Source organism: Leuciscus leuciscus, assembly GCF_965113295.1.
Source record: "Leuciscus leuciscus genome assembly, chromosome: 1".
NCBI lineage: Eukaryota > Metazoa > Chordata > Actinopteri > Cypriniformes > Leuciscidae > Leuciscus > Leuciscus leuciscus.
The window spans coordinates 31424902-31449994 of record NC_138725.1 but is presented as its reverse complement, the minus strand read 5'-3'; the positions used below and the strand labels follow the sequence as shown (position 1 = coordinate 31449994).

General features: G+C 39.5%; 1 protein-coding gene and 1 long non-coding RNA gene across 2 annotated transcripts; one reads left to right on the top strand and one right to left on the bottom strand.

Annotated features, from left to right (window-relative positions):
• Positions 1-463: 463 nt before the first annotated feature.
• Positions 464-5585, top strand: LOC309477775 (uncharacterized protein). The gene is made up of 2 exons (XM_082141181.1): positions 464-821; positions 3192-5585. The coding sequence occupies exons 1-2, from the start codon at positions 764-766 to the stop codon at positions 4445-4447; spliced, it is 1314 nt and encodes a 437-aa protein (XP_081997307.1). The 5' UTR covers positions 464-763; the 3' UTR covers positions 4448-5585.
• A 9583-nt stretch (positions 5586-15168) lies between these two features.
• On the bottom strand, positions 15169-24062 carry LOC309487463. Its single transcript, XR_014201861.1, has 2 exons — positions 23651-24062; positions 15169-15765 (listed from the first exon to the last, which is right to left on the bottom strand). It is a non-coding gene; the product is annotated as an uncharacterized lncRNA (long non-coding RNA).
• Between the last annotated feature and the right edge of the window lie 1031 nt (positions 24063-25093).

The window sequence follows — 25093 nt, the reverse complement described above, 5'->3', positions numbered from 1 at the left end:
GCAGTTTTATAGGCTTTTATCATGTATCCTGACTCAAATAATGTGTTTCTAACAGCAAACACTCAGAATAAAGTGAGATGATCTGCTGATGATCCTGAATGGCTTGTTGAATGAGTGTTGATAGTCTGAGGCTCATCAATATTAACAGATCTGCTGAAAACACTCTTTATTTCATGACAATAGTTCCTGTTTTCACCTCATTTATTATGCTGATGTCTTCAGATCGCCTGTAAATTGACACTTAAAGCTCATTTCATTGGCGTTAACAGACTGAGGGTAATTGTTGGCTACTATGTACGTTTATTTCTGTCTTTATGCTTTTAACTGTTTTTCTTACCATTATATTTGTAAGAATTTAAATTATTTATATTCTTTTCTTTATTTCTAGATACCTGCATTTTAATGAAGAAGCAGAAATAGTTAGGATTAGCATTACAAATAATTAATGAATTGGCATTCAGTTTCAGTGATACGATGAATAGATAGACAGGCATAAATGCTTAGAAGTGTCATTTATTATAAAAACAAACTCAGTAATTTATATATTTTTGATTTTGGGCAGATCAGCTCCTCCCACACTGCAATCACATCATCAGCAAAGCTCCTCCCACAGTAGTCACATGGTCAGTGAAGCTCCTCCCACTGTAATTCTCCAATAAATGCTGGAATATCCCCATCAGTCTACAAGTGAAGACGAGCATGAAAGCATCAGGAAGAGCTGAAATCTGCAAAGACTGAGTTTATTAAAGAGGACAGTGAGAACATGAGTGATCCAGAACCCTGCAGAATGAAACACACTGAAGATCCTGAAGAACAAAGAGGTTGGTGTTTATTCTTCATTCATTCATGATGCTGAAGAACATTCAAGTTAGAAACATTCAAGCTCTTTATCACTTTTAGATAAACAGTTAAACTATGAAATGGTACAGAATGTTCTTGTTGTTTTTTTCAACAAATGGTCAGTAAAGGGAGATTTGAGACATTTTATTTTGATTGTCAACATCAGATCAAACTAAATACTATTTTTACTGTTTTATTTGACATTTATTTTATATCTGGTTCCCAATTTGCAACAACGTTACCAGAATTTTTGTCATTTTAAAATGGTTTACAAAATTATTTCTTTAGGAATAATCAGTAAACACCAAGTTACTGATAACTTTGTATTTGTCAAATATTATATAAGTTATTATAGAGATTCTTCCTACAGTAACAGGGTTGATGAATACAGTAAATGCTACAGTTTGTGTAAAAACTGTGACAATGACTTGAGATTATTTTCTTGTCTTCCCATCATGCAGTAGAAAGAGCCCAGATGATGTCACAATTTTTAGAAATGCTCTGATTTACAGTTTTTCTCGATTGCTTAAACACTATAACCAGGCCTTTGAACTAAAATTTCAAAACCATAATGCCATTTATGAAAAAGCACACCCATTTCCCTAAACTATAAACACTATTCAAAGTTTTGACACATGAGTCAGATTTGTTGAACTGTCACTGCAAAACTCTACACACAAATACCTTTATTTTTCATTGCCTTCACCATGTTGTCATATAGAAAGCACTAGCATTCAATATTGTTCACTCAAGTCAGCACAGCTTCAGCTCAGTTAGACACAATTACCCAGGTGGAAACACTAAGAGTCGCAATTTAACACACATCAATCAGATCCTTCAATAGATGGATAAAAGGGCCCAAATCAGTTTATTGAGTTTTGGAACAATGGATCCAGAAAGACATGAAGGAAGAGATCGGAGGAGGAGGACGAAGGGCAAGAAGACAAGCAGTCTCAGATGAAATTCAAGCCACTCTAGTTGCACGTCTTTATCAATGGTATGACTTTTAGGAAGGCTGGGCTACGAGTAAGGCCAAATTTGAGTCGCTTTACCGTCGCCTCGAGAACCTTCAGGGAGGTGTGCTGGCAAACAAAATTCTAGCACTGAATAAGAGACAAACATTTCCAATAGTCTTTGATGAGGTTTTATTTTCTTGCAAGAAAAAGCCAGCAGTCGTACAGTCACACTGAGTGGCTGCAGAGTGTGACAGTGAAGGGAGGGCATCCTTTCTCCTTTATAGTCTTGACTCCCAGAATGTTATCTTTCAAGGCCAATGATGGTATTTCAACCACATGTGGAACATTCTTAGACGTGTTCATCATATTGTCTCCTTGAGTGGAGGCCCTCCTGTCACGTCCCAACACTTTTTACCATTCCAATACAACTCCATATTAGAATAAGGTTTGTGTGTGCTCTTTCACTATGATGGTAACACACATCTTAGTTTTGGAATTTATTGCACCAGTGTGTTAGACTATGTTGTAGTGTGTGTGATTTTGAGGGCTTGTGTGTCCTGTTTGAGGTCAAAGTTTGGTTTTTCAGCAAGAGGGAATGGTTTTGAGTGTAGAGCTTCATTTTGACCTGAAAATAGGATGTTTGGGGAATTGGGTGAGACGTTATGGATTTGTGTTAACAGTTTTGAGAATACGAGCCATAGTTTCAAGAAATGAAATGAAGCAATCGAGAAAAACTGTAAAAGGAGGAAAATCATGTCAGGAGTAACAGGGTTGAGTGAAACATGTAGGACACAGATAATGCTAATAAAACATTTCAATTTAAAACTAGTTAAAGCTGCAGACACTCTACACTTTCAACATATAACAAATAATAATAATAATAATAAAAATAAAAAATAAAAAATAAACAATCCACTCCACTTGAATGCTAAATGTTTGTGTTATTTCTCACAGGGTTATTCACTTGAGCTTGTGTTTCTGGTGTCCCACTTTCACATGCGCATGAATGGAAGTCTGTGAAGGAAAAGTCTAGTGTGAACGGCCATTAATAATTAAAACGTTTTAGTAAAATAAATATCAATCTCAAATTTGGTGTCAACATAGAGCAGTATTGTATATTTTAATGTTAATATAATTTTAGATAATTGTGTCATTGCTATATTTAATAGTTCTTGCTAAAGAAATTTGTGCCTATAATTGTTTTAAAAATAATAATTGGAAGATAAATGACCTCATTCATGGAAAGTTTCAAGGACCATTATAATCAATTTATAAAAAGGCATCAAATTATCATAATATTTTATAACAGTTGCTTTCTACTATTACATCAGTGCTCACTTTGAATTATTTCAATTTACTGAATTTAATTTAATGATTTTTTTTCTTTCATGTCAGACCTGATGGAAGAGAGCGAGGAGAGTGAAGAACTGAGTGAAGTGGAGGAGGAACATCATGTCAAACCTGGAGAAAAACCTTTGAGTCGCTCAAAGACTAAACAGACATTTTTAAAGAAAAGAAGAGTCAAGAAATCTTTCACCTGCACTCAGTGTGGGAAGAGTTTAACAGCCAAATGTAGTCTTAAGATTCACATGAGAGTTCACACAGGCGAGAAGCCGTTCTCATGTGATCAGTGTGAGAAGAGTTTCAGTCGATCATCACACCTTGAAAGTCACATGATGATCCACACTGGAGAGAAGCCGTTTACATGTGATCAATGCGGCAAATCATTTCGTAGGGCATCAGTCCTGAAGACACACCTGACAGTTCATACGAAGGAGAAGCCACATTCATGTTCTGTGTGTGGAAAGAGTTTTTCACAGCTTCTAACTTTACATAGACATGAGAAAATTCATACTGGTGTGAGAGAGTACATGTGCTTTGAGTGTGAGAAGACTTTTACTACAGCGCAATGTTTAAAACTGCACCAGTGGATCCACACTGGAGAAAAACCTTACAAGTGTTCACACTGTGACAAGAGATTTTGTGATTCATCATACCTGAAAACCCATGAGAGGATCCACACTGGAGAAAAACCTTACAAGTGTTCACACTGTGACAAGAGATTCAGCCAGTCATCACATCTGAAAACACACCAGAGAATTCACACTGGAGAGAAGCCGCATGTATGCCATCAATGTGGAAACAGTTTCACAGACAAAGGTTCTCTTAAGAAACATATGATGATCCACACCGGAGAGAAGCCGTTCACATGTGATCAATGCGGCAAATCATTTTGTAGGGCATCACACCTGAAGAGACACCTGACAGTTCATACGAAGGAGAAGCCACATTCATGTTCTGTGTGTGGAAAGAGTTTTTCACAGCTGCTAACTTTACAAAGACATGAGAAAATACATACAGGTGTGAGAGAGTACATGTGCTTTGAGTGTGAGAAGACTTTTATTACAGCGCAATGTTTAAAACTGCACCAGAGGATCCACACTGGAGAAAAACCTTACAAGTGTTCACACTGTGACAAGAGATTCAGTCAGTCATCTCATCTGAAAACACATGAGAGGATCCACAGCAGAGAGAAGCTGCACACGTGTGATCAGTGTGGAACAAGTTTCTCTTTTAAAACTCACCTGAAGATACACCTGAAGATCCATGCAGTGGAGAAACCACATCACCACAGTCTGAGATCACAGTAAGTTGCTGAGCAACAAAGTCTCTTCTGTATAAGTTAGACACACATCACCCTATAGCCAAATCTCTCCTCTCCACCTATAGCCGGTGTGTGGTGGGCACAGGACACTTTGTTCATTGATTGATATTTAATTTGTCAGTTCAGATCAATAAAAAAAAAAAAAAAAAACACACACATTCACTCTCTGGCAGCAGGTGGCGCTCATGACTGAGAGTAAATGGTCTCATTTTGTGACTTTTCTTCCTGCCGGTGCGAGAGCTGCCATTTCTGCCGCATATGAGAAACATCACACAGCAAACAAAACCACGTTAAAAACAGTTTATCAGCTCGGAGCAATACTAGACAGCGGTTTACTCGTGGGCCGATCTCGATCACGCAACAACATTACTACACAGCGCTGGGAGATCCATTGAGAAAGCATTTTAAAGGGGATAGTTCACCCAAAAATTTAAATAGCCCATGATTTACTCACCCTCAAGTCATCCTAGGTGTATATGACATTCTTCTTTCAGACGAATACAATCAGAGTTATATTAAAAAATGTCCTTGCTTGAAGACTAAAACTTTACTGTTTAATGTTATTTTTTAGTATTATTTTTCTTTATTCATTTTCTTTATAATTTCATAATGTTTTTTTTGTGAAGCCAGACTATGTTTGTGCATGTGTGCTGAGCAGGGAGCTGGTAGAGTTATATTTTGCTTAGAGGTATGCAATGTTCACTTAGCAGAGATGTTACAATGATGATACTTCAAATGTGTACAGTTGACTTGCTCTTTGCAAGGAGAATGAATGTTTAAACTGATGCAAATGTACCATTTGTATAATACAGCTGTATACACCACTAATGTATACACTGAAGAAATAGTTTCTTAATGTGGATAGTGGATTGTACCATGTGCATTAGGTATACATTTCTATCTTTAAACATAAGCAACATGTTTTGCTACCTTACAAGGAAGTTGTAAGTCGCTCTGTCATGTATATAAGCTCAATCTTACTGTACCACCTCAGAGAAACATAAAGGCATTAGGGGTGAGAGGAAGGAGAAACATTGAGATGAGGGGTAAGGAAGGAGAAACCCAGAACCATTTACAGCTGGCATGATGGGGCGAGAAGATAGAGAAATGGGGAATAGAGAAATCTGGAATGAAGACCTCCTCACCTATAGCCTTATTAGCCTTATTAACCCTTTCGCACGTACGATCACACCGGTGTGATCAGTCTAGGCTGGTCCCTGGAGCGTACGATCACACCGGTGTGATTAGAACGGTCAGTGCATGACGTGATCAACTGCTAAATTCAAATGTGCTTTCGCGCGTTGGCTGGCGCTGAGCCAGAGACAGGCGCGCTCAGAGCTGTCATATATCACAACTTTTCAGTGTTTTCAACCACATAATGTTTATTTTAGGTTCCAGACATATAAGTACTAAAAAAACAATACATTACAGTTCGTAAAATACACACTGATGTCAAAGGAAGAGGCAATAATAATCCTTTCCATTATAATTCGTTTTATTCATATCAGATACACATTGTGTAAGTAACTTTAAAGTTTACTCTATTCTTCTCCCAGTTGATCTGCCACTTACTTGTATGTATTTCGGGAGAAGTGGATGAATTAACGTGTTGTAAATCCAACAGATCCGATTCTCTGAACTGCGCGTCTGCGGCACAAACTAAGATGGCGGCGCCCATCGCGAATACAGCTGAACTAACGCGATCGTTATAAATGTGTTTAAACAACAAAACACTTCCACTTGCATATATTTGACAACCGGAATATCAGATATTTCATGCCATATCTAACAAATTTGTGAATATTTTGAATAAAAAAGGAAAAATGACATAAAAGCAGATCATCATTCATTCAGCTCTGTTGTTGCTGCAGTGTGTCACGTGACAATCAATGACGCGTCACCACGGAAACCATAAAGTGACACATTCTAAATAACGGTCGCCTTGAAAAACTCACGCTGGGGGGTCAGTCAGAATATTTTAAACTTACGTGTGAAAGGGTTAAGTGCCTGTTTCTCTCTGTCTGACATGACACATGTTTAAATAATAAATCTCTTGGCAAAAGTAACTGGTGTAGCTTCTGTGATTCAACAATACTGGGGGGAAGCTTTATAATGGGAGTGAATTGCAGTTTCTGTTTTGAAGTCCATAAAAGTGCATCTATCCATGATAAAAGTTCTCCACACGGCTTCGGGGGGTTAAGAAACAACACACTTTACACAACCAGCAGAAAGAGAGCAGCTGGAATAAATATATTTAATTTTTATTTTTGTGTGATTATGTTGATGTTTTGTCGTAAACATTATTTGGCGCGTCTTCGATCGTACTGTTGGCGGCCTATGACATCACCGTTCGCTCTAGTGATGGGTAGTCCGGTTCTTTTCCGCGAACCGGTTCTTTCGGACAGTTCGTTTCAATGAACCGGTTCAAAATCCGGTTCATCAGTTCTTTTACGTCCTCGCGTAATGACGTCAATTCTATCATCCCAGCGGATAAAAATACATTCAAATAAAGGCATTTGTAATCATAACTTCAGTTAAATAATAGTAATCATCATCATAATCATCTTGGATAAGTTTCTTACATTTACGTTTTGCAAATGAACCCTACAGGCGATGATCAAACGTGGATGTTTTACATGTTTTAAAGATATAAACTGGATAAACTGGTCTTCATCAATTTTATTTTATTTGTTATTAAATAAACGTAGGCCTACATTTCGTCGAATTCGGCCCCTCATTTAGTCCTCGGTTCACCCGTGCTCATGTATCAGCACAGCATGCAGTTGGCCGAAAGAAAGTTCGGTTCAGAGCAAGCGGAAACCTCCCTGTCTATGGTTCAGAGACGGTGCTATCACGCATGCGCAGTCTCTCCAGCTCATCAGTTCTCCGTTTCGAACGTGTCCGAAAGAAACAGTCGACAAAACTAAAACTAAAAAGTCGATGCATGTCTCCAGTATGTTTAATATACGTTATGTTTTGATTAAAGGACAAGTTCGGTATTTTACACTTAAAGCCCTGTTTACAGATCGTTTCTGATGAAATAGAACGGTTAAGATTAAAATTTGGACACATGCTGCTGGCCCGAGAATTTTCGGTTTCATTCGCTTTCCCCCCCACCTCCACATTGGCTGCATAGGTGCACTGGAACAATCCTTCCTAAAACGCATTAAACTTTCGTTTACAAAGACGTGAAACTCACTGAGTAATCAGGGGTGTTCACTGATATGCTCACACAAAAATCGCTGCAAAAGATGCTTTCCAACAGGTTTTATCGTATTTTTTGTCCAACTCCATTGACTTGTATTGGATGTGCTGTGAGGTACGGTATTACTCTACCGCCGTCTATTATTCAAGCTCTCAACGGAAGAATGTACGGGTGTGAGGCGTTTGGAAAAATAGGTCCACAGTTTTACAACGAATTGTAAAACACCTGTTGGAAAGCATATTTTGCAGCGCTTTTTGTGTGAGCATATCAGTGAACACCCCTGACCACTCGGTGAGTTTCACGTCTTTGTAAACAAAAGTTTAATGCGTTTTAGGAAGGATTGTTCCAGTGCACCTTTGCAGCCATTGTGGAGGTGGGGGGGAAAGCGAATGAAACCGAAAATTCTCGGGCCAGCAGCATGTGTCCAAATTTTTATCTTAACTGTTCTATTTCATCAGAAACGATCTGAAAACAGGGCTTTAAGTGTAAAATACCGAACTTGTCCTTTAACACATTATAAACTAAGCACCATAACCTTGGCAAGAGTTTACGTCAAAGATTTATATCAACTTAGAAATTAAATGAGCTGTTCCTGAAAATAATGTTTTAGAATAATAATAAATGTTTAGTTTTACAATCCATTCATTGTGTTTACAAACTTTAAAATAATACAGTGATAAGAGAGTAATTATGTGATAAACATGTTTCCAACGTTTTATTTTGTTACACGTATTGATTTTCAACAATTTAGAAACATGCATTTCGTCCCTCTGAAAAAATTGCAAACATGCTCAGCTCATCGGTTCTCAGTGGCTGCGTTCGAAACCGCATACTTCCCTACTATTTAGTAGGCGAGCGAAAAAGTATGTACGAATCCAAAAGAGTAGGCGAGAATTACCTGGGTTACATACAAATTATCGCGAGATTCGGACTTAAGTGCGTTTGAATATGCCTACTTTCCTACTATATAGTAGGCGAAAACAGTAGCCTACGTGAAGGAAGCAGTACGTTCGAAACATCAGTATTCGTAAAAGAGTAGGCGAGAAGTTCCCGAATGGCTTACTGCTTTCGGCCAGATTCTAGAGTGCTCAACCGATGGATACTCTTATCCCAAGAGGCCACGCGAGAGGATACGTCATTATCAAACATCGCAGAGATCAGCGACGCCGGTGCTTTCAAATGTGAGTAAACACAGTTCCTTGTGTTAAAATCACATGTGTTGAACTACTGTAGAGTAAACTGTTGAATCGTTTAAGGTGTAAAGACGTTACACAGTATAGTATAGTTGTGATTTTGCTGTAAAAACACATTTATTATGCATAGATAACAGGGGAGCTCCAGTAAGGACACGTAAGTTACGTCTCTAAAGTGGATTTACATAAACCATATAACTTGCATCTTAAAGACGCTAATTTTAAATATCTTACATCTGACAGGAAAATCTTAAGTATTGCAGAAGAGCACATCACAACATGAAATAGACATCTGAGTGATGTATGTGTGCTTATGTAGAACAAATCTATAAAGTAGCTAAACATAAGTTATCTATTTCATTTATCCATTACTGTTGATAAATTGAGGAACATTTGTGTTGGATAAAAAGGTTAAAACAACCTCAACGTGTAAATGTTGTGTTGAGCTCATAAATCACAGAGATAATGTGAATCTTGTCTGGATGTTTCAGGGACAGGTGTGTTTATCCGGTGGAGAGTGGCTCATGAAGGCAAGGCAAGGCAAGGCAAGTTTATTTATATAGCACATTTCATACACAATGGCAATTCAAAGTGCTTTACATAGAATAAATTAAAATAATTAAAAGAAATAAGAATAATTAAAACAGTTTAGAAAAATAAAATGAAATACAGTACAGTACAGTACAGTCGGACGAACAGCGACACAGTGCTCATTCAGTAAATGCATAGCTAAACAGAAGTGTTTTGAGTCTGGATTTGAATGTGACCACTGTAGGAGCACATCTGATCTCTTCTGGAAGCTGGTTCCAGCTGCGGCTGGCATAATAGCTAAAAGCAGACTCGCCATGTTTAGAGTCAACCCTTGGTATTTCTAGATGATATGATCCTAATGATCTGAGTGATCTGTTGGGTTTATATTCAGTGAGCATATCTGCAATGTATTGAGGTCCTAGGCCATTGAATGACTTATATACCAGTAATAATACTTTAAAATCAATCCAAAATCTAACTGGGAGCCAGTGTAAAGACCTGAGGACCGGTGTGATATGTTCATATTTTCTGGTTCTGCTCAGAATCCTGGCGGCAGCGTTCTGTATGAGCTGCAACTGTCTTATTGTCTTTTTGGGAAGGCCAGTGAGGAGTCCATTACAATAATCCACCCTGCTGGTGATGAAAGCATGCACAAGTTTCTCTAAGTCTTGTCTGGAAACAAAGCATCTAATTCTTGCAATATTTTTCAGATGATAGTATGCTGATTTAGTTATTGCTTTGACATGACTACTGAAACTAAGGTCTGACTCTAGTGTCACACCAAGATTCTTGACTTGATTTTTGGTTGTTTGACCCCTGGAGTGAAGGTATGCGTTCACTTTGAGAACTTCATCTTTGTTTCCAAACGCAATGACTTCAGTTTTATCTTTGTTTAACTGAAGAAAGTTTTGGCACATCCAACTGTTGACTTCATCAATGCATTGGCACAAGGAGTCAATGGGGCTATAATCGTTGGGCGATAGGGCTAAGTACAGCTGTGTGTCGTCTGCATAGCTGTGGTAAGCAATTTGGTTGTTTCTCATTATTTGGCTCATTGGGAGCATATACAGGTTGAACAGGAGTGGCACAAGAATTGAGCCTTGAGGGACTCCGCATGTCATGGATGTCCACTCAGACTTATGGTCTCCTATACTCACATAATAACCTCTCCCATCTAAGTATGACCTGAACCATTTTAGGACTATCCCAGAAAGCCCCACCCAGTTTTCCAGCCTGTCAAGAAGTATGTTATGATCGACAGTGTCAAATGCAGCACTGAGGTCGAGTAGTACCAGCACTGATAATTTGCCTGAATCAGTATTTAAGCGAATATCGTTTATTATCTTTATGAGCGCTGTCTCTGTGCTGTGGTGCGGTCGGAAACCAGATTGAAAATTGTCAAAGTATCCATTCGAGCTTAAGAATTTGTTCAGCTGATTAAAGACAACTTTTTCAATGATCTTGCCTATGAAAGGAAGATTTGAGATCGGTCTATAGTTGCTTAATATGGTCTTATCCAGATTGCTCTTTTTCAGGAGGGGCTTGACAACTGAAGTTTTCAGGGAGTTTGGAAAACTCCCAGAGAGAAGTGAGGCATTTACCACTTCTAGAAGATCTGCTTCTAAACTCTTTAACACACTTTTGAAAAAAGATGTGGGAAGTGTGTCAAGAGCGCATGTTGATGTTTTATGGTGTTGTACGGTTTCTACCAAAATTTTGCCATCAATTTTTTTTTTATCAGACAAAGTTACTACTTTTTCAGGTGGTCTGATCTGTCTGACCCCAGCGCAACTCAATGATGTGCTGATCACCTTTCTGATATTATTGATTTTGTCAGAGAAGAAAGAAGCAAACTCACTGCACTTGCTGTTTGAGAGCATTTCACTGGGAATCTGGCTTGGGGGGTTTGTCAGTCTCTCTACAGTAGCAAAAAGAGTGCGTGTGTTGTTTAAATTGCAGTTTATAATATTTGAGAAGAAAGTCTGTCTAGCTTTGCCTAGTTCCATATTGAAAGCATGAAGGCTGTCTTTGTAGATGTTATAATGGACTACAAGTTTTGTCTTCCGCCACATGCGCTCTGCTTTTCTGCATTGTCTTTTCATATTTTGCACTGCTGTTGAGTTTCTCCAAGGTGCTTTTTGTCTGCCACTCTTCTTCCTGACTTTCACAGGAGCAATATCATCAATTGCACTTTTAACTTTTGAGTTAAAAGAATCAAGGAGAAAATCAACAGAGTCAGCAGATATGCTTGGTGTTAAGGATATAGCCTTCATAAATAGTACACTAGTGTTCTCATTTAAGCATCTCTTCTTGACAGACACAGATCTAGCTTCAATGGCAGGAGAGATCAATATATCAAAGAAAATACAGAAATGATCAGACAGTGCTACATCCTTAATAACAATCAATGAAATGTTTAGACCCTTACTGATAAGTAAATCTAGAGTGTGTCCATGATTGTGTGTGGGTCCATGTACATGCTGAGTCAGATCAAACGTTTTTAAAACAGTTTTGATTTCTTTTGCCATATTGGTTTCTGCATTATCTATGTGAATGTTAAAATCTCCAGCAATGGCAAAACAGTCAAACTCTGAGGTAATTGTTGATAACAGTTCTGTAAAGTCCTCAGCAAAGGCTGGATAGTATTTTGGAGGCCTGTAAATAATGATGAGTAAAATACGTGGAGCACCTTTTAACACAATACCCAGATATTCAAAAGACGTGTAATTCCCAAATGATATTTGCTTACATTGATAGATATCTTTAAAAAGCGCAGCTAGACCCCCACCTCTCTTAACAGCTCTGCAGACACTCATAAAAGTAAAGTTAGGAGGGGATGTTTCATTGAGGATTGTTGCAGTTGCAGCTGTCTTTTAGCCAGGTTTCATTTAGAAGCATAAAATCCAGGTTGTTTGTGGTTATTAAGTCATTGGGGTTCAGATGTTGAGTATCAGCGTTGTAAGGAGAGTAAATGGCACAGCTATTGCTGAGTTTGAAGAAAGGTTATGAAAGGGTTCCAGATGTCTTTGAAGGCTGATGTTTTGTTAATCTTTTGAGCTGAGAGCTCTTCTGTAAGGATATATTCTGAAATTAGATTAATCCAATGATTTATGGCAAGAGTGTCTAGATTTCCAGTTTTGAAAGATTATTTTCTTAGCGATGGTTAGGGAGACAAGTACTGGATTTTTAAATTTCTGTGGAATGAAGATGGAAGTGGTGTCTCCCAGAAGACAAAGTGTGGGGGAGAGTGGGACTCTACAGTCCAAAATGGTAGTATTCGATAGAAGGATTGGACGGTAATAGGTGATGATTTATTATTTCTAGCTTTCATCATTGGGTGTCGATTAGAACACACTGGATTTGATCAGTTCCATGCAAAGGAGGTTTATTGTTGACAGTTTTGGCTATGCACAAAACAGCAGTACACAGGTTGCTTAAAGTGTTTAGATGTGTGTGTTTGTGGTCTACAAAGGGAAAGAAATAAAGATATATATTAACAAATGTCTCTAGTATTATTATACAAACATTACTTCCAAATCTACATTTCTCAAATAAAGAATTATCAGGTTCGATTCTATATTAAATAAAGAAATAAATATACAAGCAACGAAAATATGCAACACCGCCACCCGGTGGTCAGAAATGGCATGACATTCAAAACCGAAACCAAATCTGAGGTAATTTAAATCAACGGCACATAATCATAAAGAAAAGATCGCGTCCTTAAACTCGAAATAACAAGAGTTTCAAATACTAATGTAACGATCACACATACATGTACAAATCAAACACTGGGTTCAATATAAATATTATAAATTGCAAGTAATATCGAACATAAACGGCACATTCACGAGCCCTCAACCTCACGCGATTAACGGATTCATCTCTCTTAAACATGCATCACTTTATGAAAGTATGACATCAAGGCTTTACAGCTCCTTAACAAGTATTGATCACCAAACTAGGTGAACAGTCAACTTACATATATTTATTGACGCACTTTGCACACACAGTCTTGCTTGTACAGTCCCGCTCATACATTCCCGCTCTCTGCTGATGATGACTGACAGTAAGTAGCGCATGCGCACATGACTCGGCCTTTCCAACAGGTAGAGAGTGTCTTTGTGACTGATGTCCATAGGAAATTGACAGGCTGACAGGACCAAGTGGCATGCAAATATGTATCAGTGCTCCCCAAAGTGCAGTGAGGGCAGATGTCTGTGTCGGCTATTCCCATTTTGAATAGTTTGCTTTGGGTAAAGTGAGTCCTGTAAATGGTTTTATATTGTATGAGTTGTAAGTTGGTGTTGGAAGTCATAGAAAATATATTCTTGCAAATATCTGTCCAGTAATCTGGGGCTGGAAGAAGGGCCAGGTCATTTTCCCATTTTGCTTTTGGGAGTGTTATGGAGCAGTTTGTCAAGGCAATCAATTTATAGAGCTTAGAAATTGTTTTTTGAGGATGGTCTGCAATTCTTAATAGCTGTTCAAAGGTGTTTGTAAGTTCCAGTGTGCTGTTTTTATTAATTGTGGTTTTAATTATTGCTTTCAATTGCTGGTAATGAAGGAACTGGTCCTTTTCAACCCCGTATCTCTGGACAATTGAGTGAAAAGATAAAAATTGGTTATTTTCAAATAAGTGGTGGAGGTGGGGTGATACCTTTAGATTCCCATTTGGGGAAGTGGATTGGTGTCTTACATAGTAGGAAGTCAGGATTGTGCCATATGGGGGTGAGTCTACAAGGTGTTATGGTCGATTTAGTGATTCTGTTAGTTTTCCACCAGGCTGTCAGAGTGGTGCTAATAGTGATGTATTTGAAAAAGTCAATTTTTTTGACTGTTTGTGGTAAAAATGGTAAATCTGCAATTGAGATGGGGATTTTGTTCTAATGCTAACCACGAGTGGGAATTTTGCTTTTGTGTCCATTTAAGGAGATATTGTAACTGATTTGCAAGAAAGTAATGGTGGAAGTTTGGAGCTTCTAGACCACCTTGCTGTTTGGAATTTTGTAGAGTGGCAAGTGTGATTCTTGAAGGTTTGTTTTTCCAATAAAAGTGAGTTGTAAGTGAGTCTAGAGTTTTGAACCAATGGTCAGTGGGAGTAGTCGGAATCATTGAAAAGAGATAATTAATTTGAGGGAGGGTCTTCATTTTGACTGTTGCTATTCTACCAGTTAGAGTAAGCGGGAGTTTGTTCCAGCGTTTATAGTCATCTTCAATCTTTCGTAATAATGGAATATGATTAAGGTTAAAGAGCTCTGACAGCCTGGCGGAAATCACAATACCCAAATATTTGATTTTGCCAGTGTTAAGGGGAAAGGTGGGATCTTGGACTGCAGAGTCCCAGCTGTTTTCGGATAAGGGTAATATCGTTGATTTATTCCAGTTAACTGTGCACTGTAAAAAATTTAACGTAAAATCAACAGTAACTTACTGGCAACAAATATCCAGCAAGCTTCAGTATTTTATTCCACGGTAAAATTACTGTAAATCTGACAACAGTACTTCACAGCATACCGTATAATAACTTACAGCATTTTTATACTGTAAAATTAATTACAGTGCTTGTTTTTGCACTGTATTTTAAAATACTGTAAAGTTACTATGCAGTATAATTGATTATGGTATTTTTATATACACAACATATACTGTAACCAACTACAATCTGTTACACACTTAAAAAAAGAATGGAAGCTAAAGTTGTGTATGCAAAAAATATTTCACACAGTTACATTACTGATTTTTAGATGTTACGTCAATTATGACAACACACAGAAGTCAGTTTAAAATTCTTTATTAAAATTTAATTCATTAAACTAGAAACACTCCAGACTTGGCAGGGCCAAGCAAAGCGCGAAACTCATCCTCAGCACGCTGCAATCTCGAACAACTGCACACGCTTAAAGAAATGAAAAACATATTCAACACTGCATAGACGTACACAGAGAGATTACTTTTATGAATTTTAGTGCATTATTCAATAACTGAAAATGACTTACCTCTGTTTTTAATGAAGGAGCAAAACTCATCCTCAGCACACTGCAATCTCGAACAACTGTACACGCTGAAAGAAATGAAAAACATATTCAACACTGCATAGACGTACACAGAGAGATTACTTTTATGAATTTTAGTGCATTATTCAATAACTGAAATGCCGATACGCGGGAATTCATTCGGCGGGACTTTCACTGCTTGTGTATTCACTTTAAGTGTGCATCGTACTGACGTTATAAAATGTATAATATGACTAATAACACTGTGGTTGTCCATTCAATTAGTGTAGAACATAACTTACCGGTAGGGTTATGTTATAAGTTATAACGTTATGTTAACATATTGTTGTATGAGGCCTTGATCGCGACAGGCAACACGCTGTAACGTAAACGACTCGGGGTAAATGTGAATTAGCTCAAGAATATAGGGAATATTAATATTTATAACGCATGGTCATAATTCATAAGTCGCATGTACATTTATTTTATCAATTTTCGAGATTACCTTGTTCTGTACTGTCTGATCATTACAGTTAAGAAGGGGTATCCCTTTTAAACTCCACGAAAGTTTTATCTTCTGGCCGCGAATATCAAACTTTCTGAGTTTATGAATTAAAACTACTCAAGGTAGTCAATATCGAGCTTGTAGCTTAGATCTTGAAGTTTCATTGACTTTTATAAGGTGGGTTTTCAAACACAGAGACAATTAAAAGTATAAATGGGTTTATTAATAAAATGGCACACACTAGAGATTATATAAACTACAAACATAAACGTACGTAAAAATGCAAACAAACCAATAAACATTTAACCGAACACAAAAACATGAAATGAAAGAAAGAAAGATATAGAGGGAAGATAGAGGGTAACTTAGTCCACAGACCTAAGACCTAGACACCTGGAACAGCTTTTATAGGAATCAATATACTTGCGAGTGCTCTTTTTGGTCAGGCTGAAGCTGATGCAAGAAGCGAGGATGGTGTCCTGTTTCTGCTGCGTCTTCCGGTGTCGCGGGAAGCTTGAAAGGCTCACTGAATGTGATGTTACCGAGAAAGTTCAGATTCGTCTCCCGGGATGGGAGAGGCTGGAAATCTTAGTTGCAGAGACCGGCAGCTACGACTGGAACATGGGTTCGTTCGATGGAGAAGGCCAGGGCCTCCTTCAGATGTTCCTTGGAGAAGCGCTGCGCCGGGGAGGAGGGTCCAGAGAAGTTGGATGAGTTGGAAGCGGAAGGATGAGAGAGAAGAGAAGAGAGAATCTTCCTTTTAACAGACATCTGTTTACGCCCTGTTTTGGGGACAGAGCGAATCAACACTTCTGATTTGTAGCGGGAAGAAGTCTTCTTTGTGTGAAGAAAAACACGCCCCCTTTTACCATATGTCTTATGAGGGAAAGGATTCATACTTAGAAATATGATATTTCCTGGAATCAAATGCATATTATTGTACCTTGCAGTCAAGATTCGTCTCCGTGAGAGGGAGAGGATTACAGAGATATTAATTATGACAGGTAAAGATTGGGGACACATAACGTTACACTTATATGCATAATTACACACAAATAAAGTTTGATTAAACACACAATAAAGTTGTCAGTGTTTCCGTTACGGCAAGTGACGACACTTTGAGAAACATAGGAATACATATCAACATTCAGTGGCTTGTTATGTGGAAGAATATCTGTTTCCAAAGTTCCAGAGTGTGTGTGTGTGTGTGTGTGTGTGTGTGTGTGTTCTGGAATGCCTTTGAGGCTTGGGTCGTAAAGTTTTATGGTCTGAGTTAGGGTTACAACACTATGGAGTGAATATTCTTTCAATGAATCTTCAGAATTAAAGATTTTACTCTAGCAAAACACACCTCTATTATAAGGCAAAGCTAATCACACACATACATATCGGAAGGTATACATTCAAGAGCCATATTTCTGCATGACGTTGCACTTTAGTGGCTTTCGTGTGTGTGTGTGTGTGTGTGTACGTGTGTGTGTGTTCAGAGCGGGTTTTCTGTTGAGATCGGAATGTCAGTAATGTCTTTGAAGCTCACACCATCGAGCCATAGTCGTTACATATCCCCCTTTTTGTTAGATAAAGACCTCGGAAGGACTTTATCGAACAACAAATTAGCGCAATGGTCGATGGCAAGCGGCTGATGACTGAGGACTCAGGTCAAATGAGGTTTAGGCGAGCCCCGGATCGGGACCCCCTTTTTGCGGTTCCATAGGAAACCACCAGACACGGCTTTGTGAGCTTTGCTGTGGCTGCTCACATTTGGTAGGGTCTGGTACAGGGTGAAAGCCAAGACGGGAGTCAGGGCGTGGTTGGTTACCGTGGAGGTGCACCGCACAGTGTCATCTGGGGTCCAGGTACGGACACAGGTGAGGTATTCAGGCTGGGCGGTTGCCCATGCTTGGAGGGACTGTGTTGAGTGCGAGTCCTGCCTTGGTGTTCAGGACTCAGGGTTGCTCTCTCCGTGCGATGCCGGATGCCAGACCTGGTGAGTGTGGCTGCTTTCTCGCGAACCACTGCGGCCTGCATCCTGTTAGAGGCGATAGGGAGAGAGAGAGAGAGAAGGAGAGAAAAAAAAAAAAAATTCCAGCGATGGAGGTCCTTAGTTGGTTTAGGACAGTCTTTTTGGTTCGCTGAGGTTGGTATGCCACATGCTTTGATGTCCCATGCATGGCTTTTTGGCACATGTGGCGTCATTGTTACGCCTGCCCCCCCCCCTTGTGCTTTGTGGCTTTACGAGCTGTGGCGCTGTGATGGCAACAGGTGCACAATGCGTATTGAAGTCTTGTGAACGCAACATGTGCGTGGTGGCAGACAGCTGTCTGAGGCACTGGTTGTCAGTGAGCTCGGATGGCCTGCGAGGGTGGTGGAGGGGTAAGTGGTGGCATAGGAAAAGTCTGTTCATCAGAGGCCCGCATGACTTTCTTTGTACACAGCGGAGGTAGCGTTTTAGCGGCTCTGAGGCGTGCAGTGTAGTTGGTAAAGTTCGTTTGTGCTGTGTAATCACTGCAATGGTTAGGGTGGGTGGGTGGGTTGTCTGTATGTGGCGCAGACATTGGTTTGGTTACTCAACTGCAGGTCAGTCAGGACCTTGAAGCAGTAGGTGTCAGTGTTCGTTTTCTGTGTCTGTGTCAGACGTGGCTGCACTGTCTTCATCTGTGATGTAAGAAGACTCTGCCTCACCAGTGTTCTGGAGAGAGTTGTTACAGGTTCGACGGTCTGGGCTTGGAGTTCTGGACGGCGGGTGATGCTGGTTCCAGAATCTTTCTGAGCGGTCGGTCCGACGCTTTGGATGAGCACCGTCACCGTCGTGCTGCCACCTGCTGGCCTGGAACGGTGTTGATTCTCTGTGGTAAGGTCTGTGTGCCGACAAAGATCGTCCAGGGCATTTTGAAGTCTTTCAACTTCCTGTTGTAGCGTTGTGTCCGTCTCGTCCTCTTCCTCGGTCAGGAAGATTAGCTGGTCTAGCCGACTCTGTGTGTGGGCTCGGTCCTTCCGGGCTTCTGTGGCCTGGAGCTGTAGTGCGGCTGTCTTTTGCTGCAGGTCGGCGTTGCTCCTTTCGCTGTCCCGGGCCCTGGCGACGAGTTTGAGTGCGAGGTTTCCGAAGATTTTGGACAGCTGCTCGTGGCTGTATGTCTGGGCTGGATCATGGGGCTCGAACTGGCTCAGGTCTGTGTCCCGTTGCTCTTGGCTCGAGCGATGTGGGTCCTGGGGCAGCACGGTCTTTGTTATGTCCCTCAGCCATGCCTCAAGGTCGTCCCAGCGGACTGCAGGACAGGGTGAGCTCGACATCTCGGCTTACTGTTGGCGAGAGAAGCACAGCACACACAAAAAGAGACAAAATGCAAGTTTGTTTTAGGGTCAAATGAGCTATACTCATACGGGCTATGCCGTTTATGAGAATTTCGGGGCTAACTGATGCCGACAGTTAGCTGAGCCAATTTCGTGGGTATGGATGAAACCCACAATAGAAATTTGGACAGGCGGTAGCCTGGGGGTCGTTTTAGCGACGCCCGCTTTGATCGTCACTCTATTATTCAGCTTTTCCTGGGGTCTCTCTTAGGTTCTGTGTCTAAGTGAAATGAAAGAAACAAATCACAACAGAGTGGAGAAAGAGACAAGGTTGAAGGTAGGGAAAATCAGAGGGAAACACAACACAAGGAAGTGAATTGGTCTGCAATGAAATGTCACAAACAATAACACGGGGAGCGTTATTTAAGGAAAATAAATCAAATAAGATAAAATAAAATAAAATAAAGAGGCCTAAGCCTTATTAACACTGCGAGAGTTCCTGATCGGGCCAGGAGATGCGTGGGTTATCGGGACAGGACCTCGAAAGAAAGTGTGTCTTAGAGAGAGAAAGGTGAGTCCAAGCACTTAAAATACACCCGAAGGAATAGCTAGTATTCTGTGGTTCCTAATAAGTGGATGGGTTCTATCAAATTTTAGTTCACCTGGGGTGAATAGAGGTCATCCAGGTGGAAACCAGCGGGCGCGGTCAGACCCTCCGACGGTCCCAACACCAGAAGGAGTGCAGTGTCAGTAACGTCGGACAGATGATCCCCGCCCACCGGAAACCAACCAGTGATGACGTCTCATTCACCACAGTGCACTGACTGAGTCCTGCCAATAGATACACAATGAGGGATTACAATGTTAGACTTAAAGTAAATTAAGGCTCTCTGGTTTCATCAAATTGAGTAAATAGGTATGCAGGAGTCAGAGGCAAAGGCTTTACTAAAATAATGATACAACAAAGGAAATTACGATAATTGGTTGTAATTATCAGAATAACCTACCCCCCCCCCCCCCCCCCCCTTGGAGAGACTGGAGAAAGAGGGAAGAGAAAAATAATTATCAATGAAATAAAATTTGAATAAACAACACAGGTTTGAGACGCAGGCAGAGGAAAAGGCCCCGGCAGTGGGTTTGTGCCACAAGGGTGAGGGCCGTGTTTCCTCTCAGTGGTCCACCTGGTTGAATAGACACAATTTGAAAAATGCAAACTTGTTTAAATTAAAATTCAAATAAGCATGCAATGAGAGGTCCAAAATAATAATAATAAGGAAGGAAAGAAAATTAGAATGATAACAGTGATGTATCAATACTAAAAATAATCAAAACTGAAATTCAGAATGACTTCCTATAATCCTTACAATAACACTGAGGTTATTAGTATGGATCATAAAAATAATCAAACGAAAAGGGGAGCAAGGAGACACTTCAATTGCAGACTGGGGGTTAAACAGATATTGATAAGTCGACCCAAGATCGCCACACGGTGGCGTGCTTCTTCCTAGGCGGACCTATCAATGAACTGAGTGAATCGAATCTAAGTTTTTAATTCGAAAAGTTTTCCTTTTTTTTTCGAACTTAACTTAAAGTGTGACCGTCGAAAACAGAAAAAGGAATTGTCTAACTCCAAATAATATCAGCATAAGCTAAGCTTGAATGCAGTTAAGTATTTGAGAGAGAAAAATGAATGCAGAGAGAAAAAGAAATTGAAAGCAAGTATTATCTTAGAACGCCACGAGATGGCGTAGTTGCGCTCGCGCAGGCTGACGTCAGTGGGAGGCGACGCTCACGCAGGATGACGTCGGTTGGGGGCGCGTAATTTGAGAACTGCCCCAGACCTAGAGGCTGCCCTCTAGTGTCGGTCAGTGGCGTAATTCAGCAGATTTTTTTTTTGGGAATCACGTGGTGTTTTGCGCTTCTGTTGCATGCGGAAGACTGACGCGAGTTTCACAACATGTGACTAACAGGAATTACACATTATGCATTACACATTGAGACGGTTTTAGAATAAGAACAGGGATTATCATCTTTTCTTAATTCATAAACTGGTCTCCAATTTACACATTATATATTATACACATGAGACGGTTTAAAGAAGGAGAACAGGGATTATCATCCGTTTTCTTAATTCATAAAACTGGCCTCCAATTACATATTATACATATAAAACGGTTTACATAACAACAGGCATTAAAACTTCGTGTTTTAAATCACTAGAAACTGTGAGCAAACAGGCGTTGAACATCTATTTACTTAAGCTGTGAGCACACCAGGCATCAGAACAGCTGTGAGCCGGACTTATCATCTGCTCATCTCCCATAAGCATTAATCAAAATAGCACTTTTATGATTTTTGCGTAGGTTTACGAAATTGGATCGCGAGGCCAATTTCTGACCAGGAGTTATCGTTAACGTATTGTATATCATAAGGCCTATTACGACTGAAAAACTATCAGATTTACGTCTTCGTCCTAAAAGAGATCCTTCGTCTTCATTTAGTCGGTTTAAATCATGTTACATGTATCAACTGCAAAGAGTTTTGCTTCGTCTTTACAGAGACAGATGTAATGTCATGGACTGCAGTTTTAGCAGAGCTGGGCTGGCTTTGTGCCCGCGATCAGCTGGGTGAGTTCGCCTTGGCGACTTATCTCACACTTCAAAACGCGCGTACAATTATTAAATAGCCATAATACACATTCAACTGAAACTGAATTTGTCCACCAAACAAAGTTTGAAACTGCTTTTGGATTCTCCACCATAATAAATGTAACGTAAACGACTCGGGGTAAATGTGAATTAGCTCAAGAATATAGGGAATATTAATATTTATAACGCATGGTCATAATTCATAAGTCGCATGTACATTTATTTTATCAATTTTCGAGATTACCTTGTTCTGTACTGTCTGATCATTACAGTTAAGAAGGGGTATCCCTTTTAAACTCCACGAAAGTTTTATCTTCTGGCCGCGAATATCAAACTTTCTGAGTTTATGAATTAAAACTACTCAAGGTAGTCAATATCGAGCTTGTAGCTTAGATCTTGAAGTTTCATTGACTTTTATAAGGTGGGTTTTCAAACACAGAGACAATTAAAAGTATAAATGGGTTTATTAATAAAATGGCACACACTAGAGATTATATAAACTACAAACATAAACGTACGTAAAAATGCAAACAAACCAATAAACATTTAACCGAACACAAAAACATGAAATGAAAGAAAGAAAGATATAGAGGGAAGATAGAGGGTAACTTAGTCCACAGACCTAAGACCTAGACACCTGGAACAGCTTTTATAGGAATCAATATACTTGCGAGTGCTCTTTTTGGTCAGGCTGAAGCTGATGCAAGAAGCGAGGATGGTGTCCTGTTTCTGCTGCGTCTTCCGGTGTCGCGGGAAGCTTGAAAGGCTCACTGAATGTGATGTTACCGAGAAAGTTCAGATTCGTCTCCCGGGATGGGAGAGGCTGGAAATCTTAGTTGCAGAGACCGGCAGCTACGACTGGAACATGGGTTCGTTCGATGGAGAAGGCCAGGGCCTCCTTCAGATGTTCCTTGGAGAAGCGCTGCGCCGGGGAGGAGGGTCCAGAGAAGTTGGATGAGTTGGAAGCGGAAGGATGAGAGAGAAGAGAAGAGAGAATCTTCCTTTTAACAGACATCTGTTTACGCCCTGTTTTGGGGACAGAGCGAATCAACACTTCTGATTTGTAGCGGGAAGAAGTCTTCTTTGTGTGAAGAAAAACACGCCCCCTTTTACCATATGTCTTATGAGGGAAAGGATTCATACTTAGAAATATGATATTTCCTGGAATCAAATGCATATTATTGTACCTTGCAGTCAAGATTCGTCTCCGTGAGAGGGAGAGGATTACAGAGATATTAATTATGACAGGTAAAGATTGGGGACACATAACGTTACACTTATATGCATAATTACACACAAATAAAGTTTGATTAAACACACAATAAAGTTGTCAGTGTTTCCGTTACGGCAAGTGACGACACTTTGAGAAACATAGGAATACATATCAACATTCAGTGGCTTGTTATGTGGAAGAATATCTGTTTCCAAAGTTCCAGAGTGTGTGTGTGTGTGTGTGTGTGTGTGTGTGTGTTCTGGAATGCCTTTGAGGCTTGGGTCGTAAAGTTTTATGGTCTGAGTTAGGGTTACAACACTATGGAGTGAATATTCTTTCAATGAATCTTCAGAATTAAAGATTTTACTCTAGCAAAACACACCTCTATTATAAGGCAAAGCTAATCACACACATACATATCGGAAGGTATACATTCAAGAGCCATATTTCTGCATGACGTTGCACTTTAGTGGCTTTCGTGTGTGTGTGTGTGTGTGTGTACGTGTGTGTGTGTTCAGAGCGGGTTTTCTGTTGAGATCGGAATGTCAGTAATGTCTTTGAAGCTCACACCATCGAGCCATAGTCGTTACAACGCACACGGTGTAACGTTAACGTTAAGTTACACACACGTGTTCAGAAACAAGAACATTTCGATTACTTTGTTCTAAACTTGAAAATAATAACTGACATTAACATCAAACCTTGTGATAACTAGTATTTGGCTAACTGGCTAGAATGTTCGCGTTAAAAAGCTAACGTTACCTTAACTTTACCTTTCAAACTCACCACGATTAGGATACTTAACAGTTAATGGTAAAACGAATATCTTCACATTTGTAGTGGTGGAACATTTAGAAATACAAATTTTTAAGATTTTGAATACAATTTTACATCTTACCTGGCTAGTTCTTGCTGGTTCTGCGTGCTCCGTCCTAGAAGTCAGTCAGGATGAAATGGAAAATTCGAGTTTGACGGCTGACGGTTAGATAATTGGTTGCCAGGTGTATATCCCGTGCGATTCGCTCTTTATGTAGCCTAATTAAGTGTGTAAATCTAAAGCAAAATAACAATAATAATACTAAATCATGGAAATCGATTTCTATCTATTTTATATTGCCTATATTATTGATCATTGGATGGGACTACATCTCCCATTCAAACATTTTAGGCTATAATAACCTTTGAGATTAGTTGGGTTTTTGACAAAATCTGGCAACCATAAAGAAAAAAAAGAAGAAAAAACACTCAAGCAAACTTAAACTTTTTTTAACTATATTCTAAATGCCTTAATATATGGGTTACCTTATGAAACGATGTATTATAAAATTCCTAAGCTGAAATAACCTCAATAAACCAAAAAATGTCCTCTGTCGGGCTTGTCTGTTGGAATATACTGTCATCAATTTAACAGGAGTATAAGAATTACTGTAATTATTTTCTTCCCCCCACCAAAGAAAGGCATAAATTGACAGCAACTTTCCTGTAAATAGTTATACGGTGACAAAGCTGGAAATACGGCAAAAATAATGTAAAAGCTATAAAATTGACAGCAACTTACTGTAAACTGTTTCTACAGTAAACTTTCACTGAAAATACAGCAATAATACTGTGAAAACAACAGAAATCATTTACAGTGTGTAGTTGGAGATTATTAATAACATTGAAGGTTTCTTGAAGTGAGGCACAAGGAGATTGTTGATACTGTAACAGATCATCGGCATAAAGACTAACTTTGTGTTCTGAATTGGAATTTTGGATACCTTGAATTTTATTATTCTGTCGTATTGCTGCTGCTAGTGGTTCAATAAATATGGCGAATAGGGATGGAGAGAGTGGGCATCCTTGCCTGGTTCCTTGCAGGGGGGTAATCGAGCTCTCGATTTCCGTACCACCCCCGGCGGCCGCCATTGGCTAACAAGCCTTCACCTGCTGTTAGCATCCCATTGACTCCCATTCATTTTGGCGTCACTTTGACAGCGAATAACTTTACATCTGAGGCGTTTAAAGACTCCATTTGTCCATTATTTATTTCTAAAGAAACACGACAATG